The 22124-nt window shown below is 44.2% G+C and overlaps 1 protein-coding gene across 4 annotated transcripts in view; it reads left to right on the top strand.

Annotated features, from left to right (window-relative positions):
- The first annotated feature begins 11487 nt into the window (after positions 1 to 11487).
- Positions 11488 to 22124, top strand: part of LOC144598886 (integrator complex subunit 6-like) — an 81259-nt gene continuing 70622 nt past the window's right edge. For 3 of the 4 annotated variants that reach the window (XR_013547921.1, XM_078409438.1, XM_078409443.1), the window contains exons 1-3: positions 11488 to 11956; positions 12120 to 12197; positions 21188 to 21337. Coding sequence is in view for 3 of the 4 variants with exons in the window: in XM_078409438.1 (XP_078265564.1) it covers positions 11846 to 11956; positions 12120 to 12197; positions 21188 to 21337 (339 nt within the window). In the remaining variant the exon portion in view is untranslated. The remainder of the gene's footprint in view (positions 11957 to 12119; positions 12198 to 21187; positions 21338 to 22124) is intronic. The other variant, XM_078409439.1, reaches the window with a different exon arrangement.

Here is a 22124-nt window from a genome sequence, read left to right as displayed (position 1 = left end):
CATCGGGAACACCAGATGCTGTAGATGAGGTTAGAGGAGGCACATGTGAGCCTCTGTCTCACCTGAAAAGACTGTCAGGATCATTGGATGGAGTCAAGGTAGGAGGTCTGTAGGATTTCCACAGCACCATTCTCAACCTGAGAATGCTCAAGAGTGCCCGAGAGTCAACAAACCCACAGAATCACAGCATGAAAACAGGCCCTAATGCCCCTCAAGACTTGGCCACCATCAAACACCCATTTAAACTAATCCTACACATTCCTATAAACACCTCAAGTTTCTCCCATTCATCTACACACCAGTGACAATTTATCCCGGCCAATTAACCTACCAACCACATGTCTTTAAGATTGGGAGGAAACTGGAGCAGCCTGGGAACAAGCCCATAAAGTCAGAGTCTGAATGTGAAAACTCCATAGAGGTGCCTCATGTTAGGTTTGTACCCAGATCACTGAAGTTGTGCCACCGTCTCACCCCTAAAATATTTTGATGTGTAGTTACATTGCAATGTGCTAATGAAATCTATCCTAGGTTATAGGTTACAGGACACATTTCTCAAGGACAGATAAGAGATAAATTGTAGAACCAAGGAACTGCGGGTTCTGGTTTAAAAAAACACAAAGTGCTGGAGTAATCCAACGGGTCTGGCAGCATCTCTGGAAAACATGGATAGGTGACATTTCAGGTTGGGCCCCTTTTTCAGATTGATTATGGGGGGGGGGGAGGCTGGAAGAGAGATGGGGTTGGACAAAGCCTGGTAGGTAATAGGTGGGCACAGTTGAGGGTTTTTTTTGATAGGCAAATTTTTGTGTGAGACAAAAGGATTAAAGAGTTGCAAATTGAGAAGCTAAATGAAAGAATGTATGTCGAAGGGGAGGGGGAGGGGAGAAATAGTTGAGTAAAATATCCTATTTTTAAGACATGGTAATCCATCCAACGGTACAAATTTCACAAAAATACAGTCTCATGCAATTCATTCCCAACCCTGCCCCAGTCTTTTGAGCTGCTTTATCTGCCTTCTGTGTTGTAGCTTGAACACGTGATAATCTTTTTCGAAATCTGTAAGGAACGTTGACCTAAGGTTGCTTTAAATGCTTTTCTCTTGCTTTTATCTGCTCATTACCCATTTCTCGTTGGGCAAGTCAAGGTTAAAGTACTCAGCTTTTCCTTTACAATGTCAAGATTTACCTTTGGATGAAAATTCTTAACTATCCACAGCTTGTATTTTAGTCTCCACAAGAGAGTAGAGTGAGGCTCAAACTGCATTGGACATCAATACAGGATAGTATGACCATCTCAATTTCATGACTCAGAATTGAGATAGATGGCTAGGAAGTTCATGCATGCAGCTCAAAATGTCACTGCTGTTGGAATTCCAACAACATGCATATAACAGGATAAGAGACAGTAGAAATTATGTTCATAGAACATCTCAGAAAGTCCTCAGTCTGTATTATAACTTCATGAGCTCGTAAGACATAGGAGCATTTGGTCCATCGAGTCTGTTCCGCCAATCGACCATGGCTGATTTATTTTTCCCTTTCAACCGCTTTCTTCCACCTTCTCCCAGTAACCTTTGACACCCTGACCAATGAAGAATCTATCAATCCCCGCTTTAAAAATACCCAATGCCTTGGCCTCCACCACCATCTGTGGCAATGAATTCCATCGATTTACCACCCTTTGATTTGAGAAATTCCTCCTCATCTCCATTCTAAAGTTACGTCCTTTAAATTCAGAGGCAGTGTCCTCTGGTCCTAGACTCTCCCACTACTGGAAACATCCTCTCCACAACCACTCTATCAAGGCCTTTCATTATTTAGTAGGTTTCAATGGGATGCCCACTCATCCTTCTAAACTCCAGTAAGTACAGGCCCAGAGCCATTAAACGCTCCTCATAGATTAACCTGATCATCCTTGGGATCATTCTCGTAAACCTCCTTTACACCCTCCCCAATGCCAGAACATTCTTCCTCTGATATGGGGCCCAAAAATGCTTGCAATATTCCAAATGTGGTCTGCCTTATAAAGCCGCAACATTGCATCCTTGCTTTTATATTCTAGCCTCTCAAAATGAATGCTAACATTGCATTGCCTTCCTTACAACAAACTCAATCTACAAATTGAACTTCTGGGAATCCCACATCAGCACTTCCAAGTCCCTTTCCACCTCTGATTTCTGAACCCTCTCCCCATTTAGAAAATAGTCTATGTCTTGAGGCATCACTGATATCACCGGATTTTGTTGTATGGTGAACACATGTAATATATTTTATTTACAGTGATAAGAAAGCTCAGGACTGTATGGGGGCAATGTCCCTCACTGTCAGGGGACATGTGCCATGGCACTAGCTTGTCCCAGCTCAATTCTGATCTTGAAGGAGGATGTGTGGCCCTTCACCCTTGGTCTCTCAATTATCCTGGCAGCTCAAACTTTGCCTGTGTCTGGGTGCAATACCTGGTTGTCCATGGGCAGAAAGAGGCACTAGATCTTAGGCTTGCCCAGCCACTCAGCCTTAGCCTCAGGTAGTGGTATACAGTGGCACTGACAGTCTCAGGTTTGTCCCAGTGGCTCAGTCTTCGTCAAACCTGCAACAGGGGGAACACAGATAGCAGCGAGGACTATCTTCTACATCCCACAGCTCCGCTCTTGCTCCCCCTTCCCCCATTTGTAACAAGGACAGAATCCCCCTCGTTCTCACCTTCCACCCCACTAGCCAGCGTATCCAACAAATCATCCGCCAACATTTCCATCACCTACAACGGGACCCCACCACTGACCATATCTTCCCATCCCCTCCCATTTCTGCGTTCCGCAGAGACCGTTCCCTCCGTAACTCCCTGGTCCACTCGTCCCTTCCTACCCAAACCACCCCATCCCCGGGCACTTTCCCCTGCAACCGCAGGAGATGCAACACCTGTCCCTTTACCTCCCCCCTCAACTCCATCCAAGGACCCAAACAGTCTTTCCAGGTGAGACAGAGGTTCACCTGTACCTCCTCCAACCTCATCTATTGCATCCGCTGCTCCAGATGTCAACTTATTTACATCGGCGAAACCAAACGCAGGCTCGGCAATCGCTTCGCTCAACACCTGCGCTCAGTCCGCGTTAACCAATCTGATCTCCCCGGTGGCTGAGCACTTCAACTCCCCCTCCCATTCACAGTCTGACCTTTCTGTCATGGGCCTCCTCCAGTGCCATAGTGAGTCCCACCGGAAATTGGAGGAACAGCACCTCATATTTCGCCTGGGCAGCTTGCAGTCCAGTGATATGAACATTGACTTCTCCAACTTTAGATAGTTCCTCTGTCCCTCTCTTCCCCTCCCCCTTCCCAGTTCTCCCTTTATCTTCCTGTCTCCACCTATATCCTTCCTTTGTCCCGCCCCCTGACATCAGCATGACCACCCACCTTGCTTCTTTGTCTACTCCACCAACCTGTTTAGTTTATTATTGTAATTGTGTGCCAAGGTACATTAGAAAACTTTTGTTTGTGTGCTATCCAGTCAAGGAAAAGAATATACAGGAATACAATCAAGCCATCTACAGTGCACAGAGAATCCCTGCTTCCTCAATACTACCCACACCTCTACTATAACAGAAAACGAGGGTAAATTTACAGTATACAAATAACAAAACCATGCTGATCTCGGCCTATTTTATCATGAGCTTCCTCGTAGCCCAAAACCTCATTCTTAATAATGGACACTAAAATCTCACTAACCACAGAAGTCAGGCTGACTGGCCTACAATTTCCTTTCTTTTGCCTCGCTCCCTGTGGAGTCACATTTGCGATTTTCCAATCCTCTGGAACCATTCCTGATTCTAATGACTTTTGAAAGATCACTACTAATACCTCTATGATCTCTACAGCTACCTCTTTCAGAACCCTGGGGTTGTAGTCCATCTAGTCCAGGTGACCTATCCACCTTCAAACCTTTCAACTTCCCCAGCACCTTCTTAGTAATAGCAACTGCACTAATTTCTGCCTCTGCACTCTCTTGAATTGGCATTTTGCTGGTGTCTTCCACTGTGAAGACTAACGTAAAAAACATATTCAATTTGTCTGCCATTTCTTTATTCCTCATTACTACTTCTCCATGGTGGTTGAGATGGGTAAATGTGATTAGGATTGATTGGTTGTGTGATAGTAAAGGATAGCATGGGCTGGATCGGGCAAACACACGGCTTCCACATTGCAGATGTTAAACTACTAACGATAGAGATCTTTTTTTCTCTTACCTTTATGTTTTCTTTAATATATTATAATGAAAGCTTGATCTAAATACAGAGACCTCGTGTTCATTGCATTATCTACAAATCAAGAAATAACAAGTTCACCTGGATGCAGTCAATATTTCCTTGGTGATCTCATTGAAAGGTACAAAGTTCTTAAAAGGCTGGACAGGATAAATGCAGAGTTGATGTTTTCCCCAGAAACAGGATTCACTGTCTCAAAATAATGGGTTGGCCAGTCAACAGAGATGAGAAGGAACCCATGGAAAAAAACTAATTTCCACATACCTCGACTCCATCCTATCCCCCCAGGTCCAATCCCTCCCGACCTATGTCCAAGATACCTAATTCGCCCTTTAATGACTTCCACTTTCTGGCCCCACTCCCTCACCTTTACATTCAGTCACTCTGCACCTACATCCCCCACCAGGAAGGCCTTCAAGCCTCCTGTTTCTTCCTCAACTGGCAGAATTAGCCAATTTACCTCTTCTAACACTTTCCTCCGCCTAGATGAGCAGGTCCCCACTCTTAATAACTTCTCCTTTGACTCCTCCCACTTCCTCCAAAGCAAAGTCATAGCCATGGGCACTCGCATGGGCCCTAGCTATTCCTGCATCTTTGTAGGGTACGTTGAACAATCCCTGTTCCAGCCGTACACTGACCCTAACCCCGAACTCTATCTCTGTTACATTGACAACTGAATTGGTGCTACACCTGCACCCAAGCAGAACTCATGGACTTCATTAACTTCACTACCAATTTTCATCCTGCACTCAAATTCACTTGGACCATCTCTGACACTTCCCTCCCCTTTCTTGATCTCTCCGTCTCTATCACAGGAGATAAACTATCGATTGGTATCTATTATAAACCTCCTGACTCCCATAACCATTTAGACGACACTTCTTCACACCCTGCTTCCTGCAAAGATTCTACCCTCTACTCCCAATTCCACTATCTATGGCGCATCTGGGCCCAAGATGAATTGTTCCATACCTGGACATCCGAGATGTCGTCATTCTTCTATCATAGAGGAGGCCCTCACACGTGTCTCCTCAGTTCCCCACAGCTCTGCTCTTGCCCCCCCTACCCCTAGTCGTAACTGGGACAGAGTCCCCCTATTACCCCATCAGCTGTGACAAACAACACATAATCCTCTGACATTTCGCCACCTCCAAAAGGATCCCACCCCTCGCAACCATCTGCACCCCTTTCCACATTCCGCAAAAACTGTTCTCTACAACTCCCTGGTTAACTCATTCCTTCTCACCCAAACCACCCCCTCCCCAGGTACCTTACTCTGCAACCGCAGGAGATGCAACACCTGTCCCTATACCTCCTCCCTCGACTCTGTCCAGGGATTTCAATAGTCCTTTCAGGTGAGGCAGGTTCACTTGCATCTCCTCCAACCTTATCTACTGTATCCGTCTTCCAAAGGGGGCACTCTTATACTGTACGTCGGTGAGACCAAACGTAGACCGGGCGATCGTTTTGCTAAACACCTTCGCTCAGTCCACCTGAAACTACTTGATCTCCCGGTTGCCAAACACTGTGATTCCCCTTCCCATTCCCACACTGACCTGGGCCTCCTCCATTGTCAGAGTGGTCAAATGTAAATTGGAGAAACAGCATCTCATATTTTGCTTGGGCACCTTACAACCCAAACGGTATGAATATTGATTTCTCCAACTACATAACCCTTGCATTCCCTCTCACTCTATCCCTCCCCCACCCAAGTCGTACTAGCTTCAAAGTCGTCTTGTTGAGTCTCATTGACTGTCACTCGTTTTCAGCTATCCCACAGCTAACAATGGGCTATTTCCTTTATCTGTTACCTTTTTGCATATCACTCATTCATTTGTAGAGTTGCCACTCTCTATATCACCGTCTACATCTCTCATTTCACTTTCCCCGACTCTCAATCTAAAGAAGGGTATCGATCTGAAACATTACCTATTCCTTTTCTCCAGAGATGTTGTCAGACCCGCTGAGTTACTCCAGCTTCTTGTGTCTAACCTTGATCCATTGGAGTTTACCTACTGCTACAACAGGTCCACGGATGATGCCATCTCCCTGGCTCTATCCTCATCCATGGAACACCCGGATAAGAGAGATACCTATGTCAGACTTCAATTCATAGACTACAGCTCTGCTTTCAATAATACCATTATCCCGTCCAAGCTCATCTCCAAACTCGTGGAACTTGGCACTCACCTCTGCAAGTGGAACCTCGTCAAAATTCACGTCAACTGTTCCAAAATGTACTCACATATCTTTGTCACATGATCAAAAATGCAAATTTTCTGCACATGAATATTCCCAAACAAATTCCAAACCAACAGAATGTGATTAATATGCTTCTCCCAGTGATAATTTAGATTGTTGTTCAATTTCATGAACTCACCCAGCTCTTGTACAAGACAAATCAACCTGCAATGACTGGTTCTGGAGGTCTGCACAATTAAAAGCTTAGTAAACCACGGCCAATCCAAAACCAACCTGAGCACTCTTGATCGAACTGTCGATGTAAATATAACAAACTGAAACTTGATCTTTTGGGGATTAAATGCACTTGAATCTCTTAAACTAAACAACCCAGATAAAGTACTGAGCTGGGATGGCATCGCAGGCCTTGAACAAACCAGACGCTGATTTTAAAAAATGAGAAAATACATGTCCTGATCCATGGATTCATGCAACACTAACATAGGCCCCTCTGCCCACTAAGACGGCAATTACCATTAACAACCCATTTACAATAATCTACATTGATACCAGTTTTTATTCTCCCCACATTCTCAACAACTCCCCCCACCACAAGATTCAATCACTTACTTACACATGAAGGTATTTATTCACAAAATGCTGGAGTAACTCAGCAGGTCAGGCAGCATCTCAGGAGAGAAGGAATGGGCGACGTTTCGGGTCGAGACCCTTCTTCAGACTGAGTTACTCCAGCATTTTGTGAACGCCCATTCCTTCTCTCCTGAGATGCTGCCTGACCTGCTGAGTTACTCCAGCATTTTGTGAATAACTACCTTCGATTTGTACCAGCATCTGCAGTTATTTTCTTACTCTTCTTACTTATACATGAAGGTCAATTAACAGTAGTTAATTAATTTGGTGTCTTCCACGTTTCATTGATGGAGGGGGTGGGGGAGGGTACCTGAAAGAAACCCCAGTGGTCATGGAGAGAACATGCAAAATCCACAACAGCAGCAACAGAGGTCAGAATTGAACCCAGGACCTCGGGAGGCATAAAATCTCCAAGCTGCACCACTCATGTAAGTCAGATCCCATCGGGCTCGTCTCACCCTTTCTTCTTTTGAAGTAAAGCCATCACATTAGCATTCCTCCTGTCCTTTGGTAATTATCCTGTAGCCTAAGAGGACTGTACAATGGTGGTCAGGGTCTCCACTATTTCCTCCATTTCTTTACACAACCTGGACTGGGCTATGGGTCAGATCTGCTTCATTCTTGCGGTTGGCCTATTGTTAAAGATGCCAAAATTCTTATTATTTCCTTTCCCTCAGTGACAACCCTCTATCCAGAGCAGAAGTATTCTACCATCTTGTAATAAAAAGGCAAAATATTACAGCAACTGGAAATTTATGATAAAAGTAACATGATAGAAATAGGCATCAAGTAGCAACTGTGAAGAAATAAAACAAGGTTATGTTTTTAGTGACAAACTTTCATTGGAATGTTGTTCTCATTCAGTAGTTTTGCTGCTGCACTCCCTGGGATTGGACTATGGTTCAGTCAGCGGTGGCAATGAGAAGAGGAGGATACGGTAAGGAACTGCAGGCAGCTGTGGAGATAAAAAAGACGTGGGCAGCGAGAACAATAGCGGTGAGGGGAGGGGGTCTGCAAGAGACCTTACCCACCTTAGATTCCAAACATTACAGCAGGATCTTGATCAGCTGGGCACATGGGTGAAGAATGGCTAATGGAGTTTAATGCAGATAAGTATGAGGTGCTGTATTTTGGGAAGTCAAACCATGGCAGGGCCTTCACAGTGAAAGGGAGGTCACTGGGAATGTTGTAGAGCAGATGGATCTAGGAGTACAGGAGTACAATTCCCTGAAAATGGCATCACAGGTAGGTAGGCTGGTAAAGAGGGCTTTTGGTACATTGGCTTTCATCAGTCAGGGTATTGAGTATAGAATTTAAATATATTAAATTTAAATATTACACTCAATTGAGTCTGAAGAAGCATCACCCATCCTTTATCTCCAGAGATGCTGCCTGATCCGCTGAGTTAGTCCACACTTTGTGTTTATCTATTGAGTATAGAAGTTGGGACGTTATGTTACAGTTGTACAAGATATTGGTAAGACTGCATTTGGAGCATTGTGTTCAGTTTTGGTCACCCTGCTATTGGCAGGATGTCCTTAGGCTGGAAAGATTACAGGGAAGATTTACAAGGATGTTGCCAGGACACGAGGACCTGAGCCAGAGGGAGAGATTGGGCAAGCTAAAATTTTATTCTTTGAAATGCAGAAGGCTAAGGAGTGTTCTTATAGAGGTGTGTAAAACCATGAGGGGAATTGATATGAATGAATTAATGTTTTATTAACACATGTGACAAGTCACAGTAACATTCTTTGCTTGCATACCCAATCTCTCCCTCCTAACCCCATTCCCCATCCTTCTCCCCACAACATCTGACACCTGTACTAATCAAGAATCTATCTATCTCTGCCTTAAAAATATCCACTGACGTGCTCCACAGCCTTCTGTGGCAAAGAATTCCACAGATTCACCACCCACTGACTAAAGAAATTTCTCCTCATTCGTAAAAGAACATTCTTTAATCCTGAGGCTATGACCTATAGTCTTGGACTCTCCCACTCATGGAAACATTCTCTCTACATCCACTCAATCTAAGCCTTTCACTATTCTGTATGTTTCAATGAGGTACCCCCTCATTCTTTTAAACTTCAGTGAGTGTAGGCCCAGTGCCGACAAACGCTCATCATAGGTTAACCTATTCTTTCCTGGGATCATTCTTGTAAACCTCCTCTGGACCCTCTCTGACTGAGCAGCTGAGTTATTTCAGCACTCTGTTTCTTTATTTGTAAAGACATCTGCCAGTCCTTGTATCTCCTACGATTTAGGAAGGAGTGCAAAAAGGAGAAGGGGCAAGGTTGCATTCTCTTTTAAATAGATTAACTTAATAGTGAGGAATGATATAAATTTAGATAATATTAAATCCAACTTAAGGTCAGGAAATCATTTTTGAGTGTTATGGTGATGTGAAGGATGGCATCACACAGGAAATCAGTGGAATGTGCAATAGGATACAATAATCTGAAGAAGGGTCTCGACCCGAAACGTCACCCATTCCTTCTCTCCTGAGATGCTGCCTGACCCGCTGAGTTACTCCAGCTTTTTGTGATACCTTCAACAATAATCAAGGGTGACTATAATTTTCACACACAGCTGATGGGAGAGTGATGTAATTTTATGTTTACCAAAACAGGACTAGAGATTGATTAGGGTGTTGGGGCTTTATCTTGGATCGAGTGAAAGGAAGGAATTAAAGGAAATCAATTCCTGATTGAGTGAGTGGGCAAACACATGGTGGATGTTGTATAATGTGGATAAATATGAGGTTATCCCTTTTTGGGTAAAAACAGAAAGGAAGATTATTATCTGAATGGTGAGTTCGGAAAGGGGGAGGTGCAATGACACTTGGGTGTCCTGGTACTCCAGTGAATGAAATGAAGCATGCAGAAGCATTATAAGAAAATAACTGCAGATGCTGGTACAAATCGAAGGTATTTATTCACAACATACTGGAGTAATGCAGAAGCATTAGGTGGTTACAAATGAAAATTGCACATTGGCCTTCATTGTGAGAGAAATCAGGAGCAGGGATGTCTCTCTACAACCTATAGGGTCTAGGCAGGTACTATGTGGGGTTTTAGTTGACTTCTCAGATGATGGTCTGGGTTAGAAGGAATACAGTGAAGGTTCACCATCTCCTGGGATCGCAAGAATGATATATGTAGAAAAATTGGGATGACAGAACTGATATTTACTGGAGTTTAGCACCGTGAGAGGAATCTCATTGAAATTTACAAAATCCTGAAGCAAATAGACAGATCGATGTCGGATCAAGAGTAAAAAGTATTTTATTGTCATATGTCCCAGACTGAACAATGAAATTCTTACTTGCAGCAGCATAACAGAATATCTAAACATTATTCTCTGTAAAAAATATAATAAACAAACAAATATATATATATATATATAAAACCATACAAACAATAAGTGCAAAAAATAGTGCAAAAAATGACGGGGAAGTGCAGAACCTGGTGGGCAGAAGCCATGGACATAGGGTAAGCCACTTGGGAACGAGATGAGGAGAAATGTATTCACCCCATGGGATTCTCTCCCACTGAATGTATTTGAGGCCAAATAATTGAATATACCGAAGAAGGAATCACATTTCGTTTGAAAGATTGAAGAGATCAATTAATATGCGACGGTAGCAATTGGTTACTGAATTTGAATGATTAACCAAGAGCGATAAATTGTCGAGCAAGTTTAAAGGACCAAATGGCCTATTCCCACTCCAATTTTCTAAGTTCTAATTCCTATGTTGTACTCCCCAAAAGACAGGACTGTGGAAGAGAGGAGTTGCACTTTCCCAACATTACGTTGTGGATTGGGGTGTAGATTAGAGTTGCTTAATTCCCTGGGATTGGGCTGTTGATCTGAGTTGCTTCATTCGCAGGGATTGTGTTGTGGGTTTGAGCTGCTAAGTTCCCCGTGCCCATAGTTCCCACAACGGCTTCATCAGACACATAAAAAAACGTAGTGGAAGCAAGTCGTCCACGATACCGAGGCATGCCCGAGAAGGAGAGAGATCGCCGGGAACCGGGACACAAACCTCCCCACCTCCGATTCGTCTGGGCATCTGTCGCCACTGCGCACGCGCAGAACTCGGGACGTTTTGGAAGGCTGGGTGATTTGAAAATAGCTGCTCATGCGCACTGGCGACGGCTGACGTGTGCGTTTCTGCCCGCTTGTGCCGCGCGGACATGCGCACGGCCGCCCCGGCACGGGCTCGCCCCCCCCCCAGCGCGAGCAGCGCGTCGGAATATGCAAACGAAGGGGGGCTGCCCGCGACCAATGGGAGGCCGCGGCGGCGACAAGTCACGTGGGTCTGGTGGGTGGATTGGAGGGGGAGTCAAAACGAGAAGCAAAGTTGTGCCGAGCGGCATTTAAGAGAGGGACAGGCACACGGGAGGGCAAGGCGGAGAGTCGCGGCTGGATAGATAGATAGCGCGGTGTGTGGTGGGGCGTGGGAGCGGCCCACACGGGGTGGGGGGGGAAGGGCTTGGGGGTAAAGGTAAAAGGCAGACACAACAGAGCCGAGACCCCCACAGCCCCTTCCCTCCACTGACCCCCTCAAACTTCAGCGGTCGGTGTCCAGCTGAGTGGAGAGTCGGGTCTCATTTACCCCGCCTCCCCTGAGTGTGGGCACCCTCCCCACGTCCATCTTTACCCCCACCAGCCGCCTGTCCAGAGGGGTTTCTGGTGACAGCACACAGCTCCCCCACCCCGCCGGGGTTGACCCCCTAACTGCCCCCCTCCACCATGCCCATCTTACTTTTCCTCATAGACACGTCAGCCTCCATGAGCCAGCGCACCCATCTGGGCACCACCTACTTGGACATAGCCAAAGGCGCGGTTGAGACCTTCATGAAGGTAAAAAAAAAGGAATTAAAAGCAATGGGAGTTTTGTTTTTAATTATTGAAAAAAAAAAACGGGTTGGGGGACAGGCCTCAGGCCCCGCAGTGGCGCCGGTGGTTGATCCTCTAACTTGTCTCCTCTCTCTCCCCCTCCATCTTATTCCCCGTCTCTACACAGCTGCGGGCCCGCGACCCTGGCAGCCGCGGGGACAGGTACATGTTGGTGTCGTTCGATGAGCCGCCCTACGGTATTAAGGTAAAACCCGTGCCCTGGCGCTAACGTTGTGGGGAGAGCAGCAGGAGGGGGGGAAAGGAAGGACGAGACTCTGATCGATTTGCATTGATTGAGTTGTGTAAGAAGGGAGGGGAGGCTTGTGGCTGTCTCTCCGCCATGGCACCTCAAACATGGCCGACTTCTTCCTCTGAGGCTGGGCTACAGCTGCCGGGGGATGGCGGATACGCCGCCTCGTTTCACAAAATTAGCTGAGTGGGAGGGTGCTGGTGGGAAGCTAACTTGGGGAGTTTCAAAACAAGTCCGCTGCTTTGTACTGAATGTGAAGTCGGTCCGCTCCCTGGTGATTCATTCTCACAAGGATGTGTGGCAGACTTGATCCTTAAAGGGGAAGGGCGGTCTTTGTCACATACGCAAACTTGCTCCTTTAAGGGGAGGGCAATCCAAATCAAATGCTCACACTTGCTGCTTAAAGGGGAAAGCCACCCGATGAAACATTTCAGCTGTTTGCCCAGGATATTTTGACACCTCACAACAGCTAACATAAAATGCGGGCACACCTACTGATAGGCTTTCCTCCAAGTCAGACGCTATAAAGACTTGGAATTATTTTTTAAAAAAATCAATTTCTTGATCTTTATCCTGAAAGATCTTCCTTTCCATATTCCTTTCCCAGAATGTGTAGGGAGGAACTGCAACTGCTGGTTTAAACCGAAGACGGACACAAGGTTGGTCTAACTCAGCAGGTAGCATCTCTGGAGAAAAGGAACAGGTGATGTTTCAGGTCTGAAGAAGGGTCTAGACGCAAAGTGTCACCTGTGCTTTTTCTCCAGAGGTGCTGACTGACCCGCAGAGTTACTCCAGCCTTTTGTGTCTGTCTTCGCTTCCCCAAAAGTCCTTTTGTGATTCAAGATGGCTTGCTACTATTACTGCTATTCGGTTCAATTAGGGATGGCATTACTGTCATCCTTAAATAAGATACTCCTGTAAGATGGCAAGGCACCTTGAATCAAATGTTGAAATTTACTCTCAAAATTAAGGATAATCTTGTTAAATTATTATTTTTTAAATATCTTCTTCCGATTTTAGGTAACAACAACTTGGCATCTTATAATGGAGCAGAATGTCTCAAGGCAACTCGCAGGAGTGTTGTCAAACAAACTCTGGCACTGAACCGCACAAGACTAAAAGCTTGATCAAAAGAGTATATGTTGAGGAGCATCTTAGATAAGGAGAAAGAGATTCTGAACCTTAGGGGCAGGTTTCCAGAATTTTGGGTCGTGGCGTCTGAGTGATGGAACTTTTCTATTTAGATAGACCCAAAAAGCTGGATTAACTGAGTGGGGCAGGCAGCATTTCTGGAGAGAAGGACTGGGTGATGTTTCTGGTCAATAGACAATAGACAATAGGTGCAGGAGTAGGCCATTCAGCCCTTCGAGCCAGCACCGCCATTCAATGCGATCATGGCTGATCACTCTCAATCAGTACCCCGTCCCTGCCTTCTCCCCATACCCCCTCACTCTTAAGAGCTCTATCCAGCTCTCTCTTGAAAGCATCCAACGAACTGGCCTCCACTGCCTTCTGAGGCAGAGAATTCCACACCTTCACCACTCTCTGACTGAAAAAGTTCTTCCTCATCTCCGTTCTAAATGGCCTACCCCTTCTTCAATTTAGAGTTGTTCGCGGGTCAGAACTGCAGAAGTTGTTGAGTGTTACAGCGTGGAAACAGGCCCTTCAGCCCAACTTGCCCACACCGGCCAACATGTCCCAGCTACACTGGTCCCACCTGCCCGCGTTTGGTCCGTATCCCTCAAAACCTGTCCTATTCATGTACCTGTCTAACTGCTTCTTAAATGTTAGGATAGTCCCTGCCTCAGTTACCTCCTATGGCAGCTTGTTCCATACCCTCACCACCCTTTGTGTGAAAAAGGTGCCCCTCAGATTCCTATTAAATCTTTTCCCCTTCACCTTAAACCTATGTCTTCTTGGTTCTTGGTCCTCCAAAATATTCTGATCTTCGATTCACCTACTCTGGGCAAGAGACTGTGCATCTACCTGATCTATTCCTCTCATGATTTTATGCACCTCTAAGATCACCCCTCATCATCCTGTGCTCCAAGGAATAGAGTCCCAGACCTTCTAGTCCTGGCAACATCCTTGTTAATCTTCTTTGTACCCTTTCCAGCTTGACAACATCTTTCCTGTAACATGGTGCCCAGAACTGAACACTATACTCTAAATGCGGCCTCACCAAAATCTTAAACAACTGTAACATGACCTCCCAACTTCTATATTTAATACTGCCTGATGAAGGCCGATGTGCCAAATGCCTTTTTGGCTACCCTATCTACCTGCGACTCCACCTTCAAGGAACCTTGGACCTGCACTCCTCGATCCCTCTGCTCTACAACATTCCCCAGAGCCCTATCTGTGTAGGTCCTGCCCATGTTAGACTTCCCAAAATGCAACACCTCACATTTCTCTATTCTATCAACCATAGCTCAACCCACCTGGCCAATCGATCAAGATCCTGCTGCAAATTTTCACAACCATCTTCACTATCTGCAAAACTGCCCACTTTTGTATCATCTGCAAACTTGCTAATCTTGCCATGTATATTCTCATCCAAATCAATGATATAGATGACAAGGAGTAACGGGCCCGGCACTGAACCACTAGTCACAAGCCTCTAGTCTGAGAAGTAACCTTTCACCATCACTGAAGCCAATCACTTCCACGAAGCCAATTTTCTATCCATTTAGCTATCTCTCCTTGGATCCCATGCGATCTAACCTTCCAGAGCAGCCAATCATGCAGGACTTTGTCGAATGCTTTGCTGAAGTCCATGTATACAACATCTACAGCCCTCATTGACCTTTTTGGCCACGTCTTCAAAAAAATCAGATTTGTGAAACGCGACCTCCTACTTCCAAAACCATGCTGACTTTCCCTAATCAGACGTTGTCTGTCTAAATACCTGTATATCATATCCCTCAGAATACTCTTCTAGTCACTTTCCAACTTTTAAGCTCACTGGCCTATAGTTCCAGCATTTTCCCTGCAGGCCTTCTTGAAGAAAGGCACATTTGCCACCCTCCAATCTTCCAGCACCTCTCCTGTATTTAAAGACGACTTGTAATTTTCAATCAGTGCTCCTGCAATTTCGTCGTGGTTTCCCACAATGTTCTCTGATATATCTGATCAGTCTACCTGGAGATTTGTCTACCTTCATACACGATAGTACCTTCAGCACCTCTTTGTCTGTAACACTGACTGCTCTCAAGACACTTCCATTGACTGCCCCAAGTTCCTCTGTCCTCCTGTCTTTTCCTCAGTAAATACAGAGGAGAAATACTCACTGAGGACCTTGTCCATCTCCAGTGGCTCCACAGAGTTGACCGCTTTGATTCCTGAGGGGTCCCACTCTCTCTCTAGTTTCCCTTTTTCCCCTTATATATTTATAAAATCTTTTGGGATTGTCAATGCGATGTGCCAAAGCATGATATTTTAAGGGGCGTAATACTGGAGGACACTACTGAGGGTGGCTAATGCCATGGATTATTTCCTTGGATGGAGGAAGGGAAAAGAGTATAATAATTTAAAAAGAGAGACATTACTTCTCTGGGAGTGACTAGATTAGCAAACATCCAGGTAGGGCACAAATGAAATTAGGTGAGATTTGGATGCAGGCAGTAAAGTTTAGATGATAGTTTTATGAAGAATAGGAGGAGAGGTAGGTCAGTGAGGAGTGTTGGAATAGTTCAGTTTCCTGAAGATGGGGGTGAGGTTTTTGGGCATGGTTGGACTGAGATGGGAGCAGATGGTATTAGTAAAGTGCAGCTAAGTCCTCAAATAGAATGAACAGGTAGCTTAAAGTAGAATTGGAGAATATGACATCAAGGTTGAATATAGTCTGGAGCGCTTTTTAGTTGAATGTTGAAGAGACTTGAAGTGGTGGTTGGGAGGCTGAGTTTGTATCGGCTAATCTTTGGGTGGCTGAATGGTTACCTCCTGTGGCAGTAACAATTTATTATTTCCATATTTTTTCACAACCATATCCAAAGATACACTTAAGACTATACAGAAACACAGAACTTTTTTATTTCATTCTTGGGTTGTGGGTGCAGTTAGGTTGGTTAACTATTTAAATTATAACAACAGTCCACTTTATTTCTTTGACATCATAACTGATTCATAGTATTTAAATATTTTGGCTGCTCTGATGGGATTTGAATTTTTGTTTTCATGAACCATTAATCCAGATGTTTGGATTTATAATCCAGTAATGTAACCACCATGTTCCTATAGACTGTTTTCCCCACCCTTCTTTGCGCACACGTTTTTCACAATTTTCAGACTGGAAGGCTGCAGTGACTGTCTTTGCCCTTGTTGTAGACTCTGATGCAGTGGACGCCATCACTGGCAAATTTCCATGGCATGTGTTGAAAACTAAAGCAATCTGTGTACTGCCTTCAAAAAGACCTTAAGTTGAAGCATTATTACAAATGTCCTTTTTCTGCCTTTGCAACATGGCTTACCCCTGCCCCAGTGCTGATAAAACCTCACATGTCTTTGTTTCCTCAAAATGGTGACTTCAACGCACTCATGGCTGATATCGCTTTTTATACTCATAAAGTTAAGGTCATTCAAAGCTCTCTCAATTCACATTGTTCCATGTTCCTGCATCTGCCTGTCTGTCTTAATTCACATTGACCTGTTCATCTGTTATCTCCAGGCCTGCTGATCTTCATTGTTTTCCAATTAAGCAGAGCTTCAAGTGAAAAAAAAATCTTTGTTCATAGCCATGACTTTTACCAGTGGTCTTCAGCCTGCAGAAATCTGTGTTTCACCCTTTTTCTGTTTTTTGATCATCTCTGACCATTGGAGATGCTGCTAAAGCTTGCCTTGAAGTCCAAGACATTCCATCTTTTAGCCTTCTGCCTCTCAGTTCAAGAAAAACAAACCTGTGAGAAAGTTTTTGGTCATCTGCCTGAACATGGTTGTGCCATACTTTGTTTATAAAACTCCTACAAAAATGCCTTGGGATATTATTGCACCATAGGCACCATTTAAATTAGGTGGCTTATATTGAATTGATGCATTGTTCTGTGAAAAGGACAGCATCAAAAATGTGCTGCTGATTTTCCATTTGGGTTTTGTTGTTTGGAAAAAATCTTGATTGGTTTTATTATGGAGGGGAGATGGTGGGAAGGCAGTAGAGTCGTGGAAAGATATTGCATGGATACAGGCCCTCTGTCATCCTGAGCGCACTGACCATCAGCCATCCATTTACACTAATCCTACATGTTAATCGTCTTTTTAAAATAATTATCCCAACGTTCTCATCAACTCCCCCCCCCCCCCTCCAAATTCTAACACTCATCTACACACTAAGAGAAATTCACAGTGACAAATTAACCTACCAACTCGCATGGTATGTGGGGTTGGGCGGAGACACAAGCGTGCATAGGAGCTCACATGGTCACAGTTGAACCCAGGTCTGTGAGGCAGCAGCTGTGCTATTGTGCTGCATGCAATTTGAAGGAAATTGGACATTTCAGTGATGATACACCTACTTCCTTTAAGTTAGACTGCGTATGCGTCCTGGCCTAGTATTTTGTCAGCCAGACTGACTAATCTTTTAACCTAATTCCTGTACCGCGGTTAATTACAGTGTCCTCCATAATGTTTGGGTGAAAGACCCATCATTTATTTATTTGCCTCTGTACTCCACAATTTGAGATTTGTAATAGAAAATAAATCACATGTGGTTAAAGTGCACATTGTCAGATTTTAATAAAGGCCATTTTTATACATTTTGGTTTCCCAGTGTAGAAATTACAGCTGTGTTTATACATAGTCCCCCCATTTCAGGACACCATAATGTTTGGGACACAAGGCTTCACGGGTGTTTGTAATTGCTCAGGTGTGTTTAATTGCCTCCTTAATGCAGGATAAGCTCTCAGCACCTAGTCTTTCCATCACATTTGGAAACCTTTATTGCTGTCTATCAACATGAGGACCAAAGATGTGCCAATGAAAGTCAATGAAGGCATTATGAGACTGAGAAACAAGAATAAAACTTTGAGGCATCAGCCAAATGTTAGGCTTACCAAAATTAACTCTTTGGAACATCATTAAGAAGAGCACTGGTGAGCTTACTAATCGCAAAGGGACGAGAAGGCCAAGGAAGACCTCCACAGCTGATGACAGAAGAATTCTCTCCATAATAAAGAAAAATCCCCAAACACCTGTCCGACAGATGTCCAACACTCTTCAGGAGTCAGGTGTGGATTTGTCAATGACCACTGTCTGCAGAAGACTTCATGACCAGAAATACAGAGGTTACACCGCAAGATACAAACCACTGGTTAGCCGCAAAAATCTGATGGCCAGGTTACAGTTTGCCAAGAAGTACTTAAACGAGCAACCACAGTTCTGGAAAAAGGACTTGTGAACAGATGAGACGAAGATTACCTTATATCAGAATGATGGCAAGAGAAAGTATGGAGGAGAGAAGGAACTGCTCAAGATGAATGAATGTGTAAGAAAATAACTGCAGATGCTGGTTCAAATCGAAGGTATTTATTCACAAAATGCTGGAGTAACTCAGCAGGTCAGGCAGCATCTCAGGAGAAAAGGAATGGGCGAAGTTTTGGGTCGAGACCCTTCTTCAGACTGATGTCGGGGGTGGGACAAAGGAAGGATATAGGTGGAGACAGGAAGACAGTGGGAGATCTGGGAAGGGACAGAGGAACTATCTAAAGTTGGAGAAGTCAATGTTCATACCACTGGGCTGCAAGCTGCCCAGGCGAAATATGAGGTGCTGTTCCTCCAATTTCCAGTGGGACTCACTATGGCACAGAAAGGTCAGACTGGGAATGGGAGGGGGAGTTGAAGTGCTCAGCCATCGGGAGATCAGATTGGTTAACGTGGACTGAGCGCAGGTGTTGAGCGAAGCGATCGCCGAGCCTGCGTTTGGTTTCACCAATGTAAATAAGTTGACATCTGACATCTCTTTACCTCCCCCTTCAACTCCATCCAAGGACACAAACAGTCTTTCCAGGTGAGACAGAGGTTCACCTGCACCTCCTCCAACCTCATCTATTGCATCCGCTGCTCCAGATGTCAACTTACATCGGCGAAACCAAACGCAGGCTCGGCGATCGCTTCGCTCAACACCTGCGCTCAGTCCACGTTGGCCAATCTGATCTCCTGGTGGCTGAGCACTTCAACTCCCCCTCCCATTCCCAGTCTGACCTTTCTGTCATGGGCCTCCTCCAGTGCCATAGTGAGTCCCACTGGAAATTGGAGGAACAGTACCTCATATTTTGCCTGGGCGGCTTGCAGCCCAGTGGTATGAACATTGACTTCTCCAACTTTAGATAGTTCCTATGTCCCTCTTTTCCCCTCCCCTTCCCAGATCTCCCACTGTCTTCCTGTCTCCACCTATATTCTTCCTTTGTCCCGCCCCCCTGACATCAGTCTGAAGAAGGGTCTTGACCCGAAACGTCGCCCATTCCTTCTCTCCTGAGATGCTGCCTGACCTGCTGAGTTACTCCAGCATTTTGTGAATAAATACCTTCGAAGATGAATGAATCAATAAGTTTATTGGCCAAGTATGCATATACAAGGAATGTGCCTTGGTGCTCCGTTCACAAATGACATCACAAACATACAGATTCAAAGCATATCACCTCATCTGTGAAACACAGTGGTGGGGTGTTATGGCCTGGGCATGTATGACTGTTGAAGGTACTGGCTCACTTATCTTCATTGATGATACAACTGTTGATGGTAGTAGCATAATGAATTCTGAAGTGAATGGACACATCCTATCTGCTCAAGTTCAAACAAATGCTCAAAACTCATTGGCCGGCGGTTCATTCTGCAGCAAGACAATGATCCCAAACATACTGCTAAAGCAACAAAGGAGTTTTTCAAAGCTAAAAAATGGTCAGTACTTGAGTGGCCAAGTCAATCACCAGATCTGAACCCAATTGAGCATGCCTTTTATATGCTGAAGAAAACTGAAGGGGACTAGCCCTCAAAACAAGCATAAGCGTAAAATGGCAGCAATACAGGCCTGGCAGAGCATCACCAGAGAAGACACCCAGCAACTGGTGATGTCCATGAATTGCAGGCTTCAAGCAGTCATTGCATGCAAATGATATGCAACAAAATACTAAATATGACTAATTTTATTTACATGACATTGCTGTGTCCCAAACATTATGGTGCCCTGAAATGGGGGGGGGGGACTATGCATAAACACTGCATGGTAAAACCAAAATGTATATAAATGGCCTTTATTAAAATCTGACAATGTGCACTTTAACCACATGTGATTTTTCTATCCTATTACAAATCTCAAATTGGAGTACAGAGGCAAATAAATAAATAATGGGTCTTTGTTCCAAACATTATGGAGGGCACTGTTGGAGGGGTATGCTAGTGAACCAGTAGGATATGTAGCTGTGCCATTAGACTTTTATTAAAAATGCATTATGCATGGATGACATTAGCTAAATCGGCCTAGACTGAGTGCAAACCTGAGTTCTAATGGATAAAATTGGCTGTCCTTTTAGTTCTTGCCTCTGCTTAAATAAGTGACCTCTTAGGCACTGGAGGTGAATCAATTAAATTGGGTTGAAATGCTTTTGGAGGCCGTATACATGAAGATTCATAAACATTCCAGTTACTTGGTGCGGTGCATGTTTATATCAGCTCTACGGCTCTATTCCCATTTCAAGAGTTAATGCCTTTATTTAAACTTGTGCAACAATTGACAAATGAAATGAAGTGAAGCCTGACAATAGAAATTCTATTAAAATGTGGCATTTTTAAAATCTTTTATATTGTGAAGTTACTAATCTCATATTTCCATGCTTTTTCTGTGTTGACATCTTATTAAAATGACCTGCGGAAGCTGTCTCCATGCACCGTGATGAAAGAATTGGAAGGATTTCTGAACAGGAAATGAGAGAGCATGACTGAAATATTTTATTTTTCAGGCTGGCTGGAAGGAAAACCATGCAACGTTCATGAACGAATTGAAAAATCTTCAAGCTGTAGGATTGTCAACCCTTGGCCAGTCTTTAAGGACATCCTTTGATTTATTAAATTTAAATAGATTAGTTACTGGAATAGACAACTATGGGCAGGTATGTTTAACACAGAAATACAATTCTACAAAATATCTCTTAAAACCTCTATCTGAGGTATAATAAAAAAATCCCTGCAACCATTAATTTCACAGTTATGAATCAAAAAAACCACATGGACACGTGACATTAGTGTACATTTTGGCAGTCAAGTGACTTGATTTCCCCAATGCACGTGTAATCTTGAAGCCTGACTCCGATACTGTATTTAATTATCTGACTTTCGCCAAGGTTTTTGATGTACAACCCCCTGTGCAAAAAGGGTCATTTTATCTTGTTTGCAAAACTAATTTGTGCTGAAAGGTTAACGTCCAAAAGGCAGAATACTGCTGCTTGCGTCACTGAAGAATGGCCATTTTGTTAACTTGGTAAGCAAGCATGATATTTAGGAAAGGAATGCACCAGCAATGCAGTGGACATTGATGCAGTTTTGCCCAGGGGGGAAGCACTGGTAACCTTTCACACAAGTAGTTAGCTTTTAATTTCTGAGATTGAATTGTTCATGTTCCTGGAATACCTCTTGGTTATCACAAAACTTGTGGGTTCCCTGGGGATGAACTAGACTAGTTCATCTAGTGAATAACCAGGCCACAGACTGAAAAGTTTGACCCTTGGGTTATAAGATGTACAGTACACTGGCCAAAGGCAATGTGAGTGAGCTTCACTGATTTGTTTGTCATTCTAGTATCTGGATATCATGTTGACTTTTGCTGTTGAAGCAAATGCATTAACTGTTGCTTGGGAATGTTACTGAAGTCATCTGGCGGTATCAATGGAACAACATGGA

The sequence above is a fragment of the Rhinoraja longicauda genome, chromosome 12 (assembly GCF_053455715.1).
Source record: "Rhinoraja longicauda isolate Sanriku21f chromosome 12, sRhiLon1.1, whole genome shotgun sequence".
NCBI lineage: Eukaryota > Metazoa > Chordata > Chondrichthyes > Rajiformes > Arhynchobatidae > Rhinoraja > Rhinoraja longicauda.
This window is presented reverse-complemented; position numbering and strand designations above follow the sequence as displayed.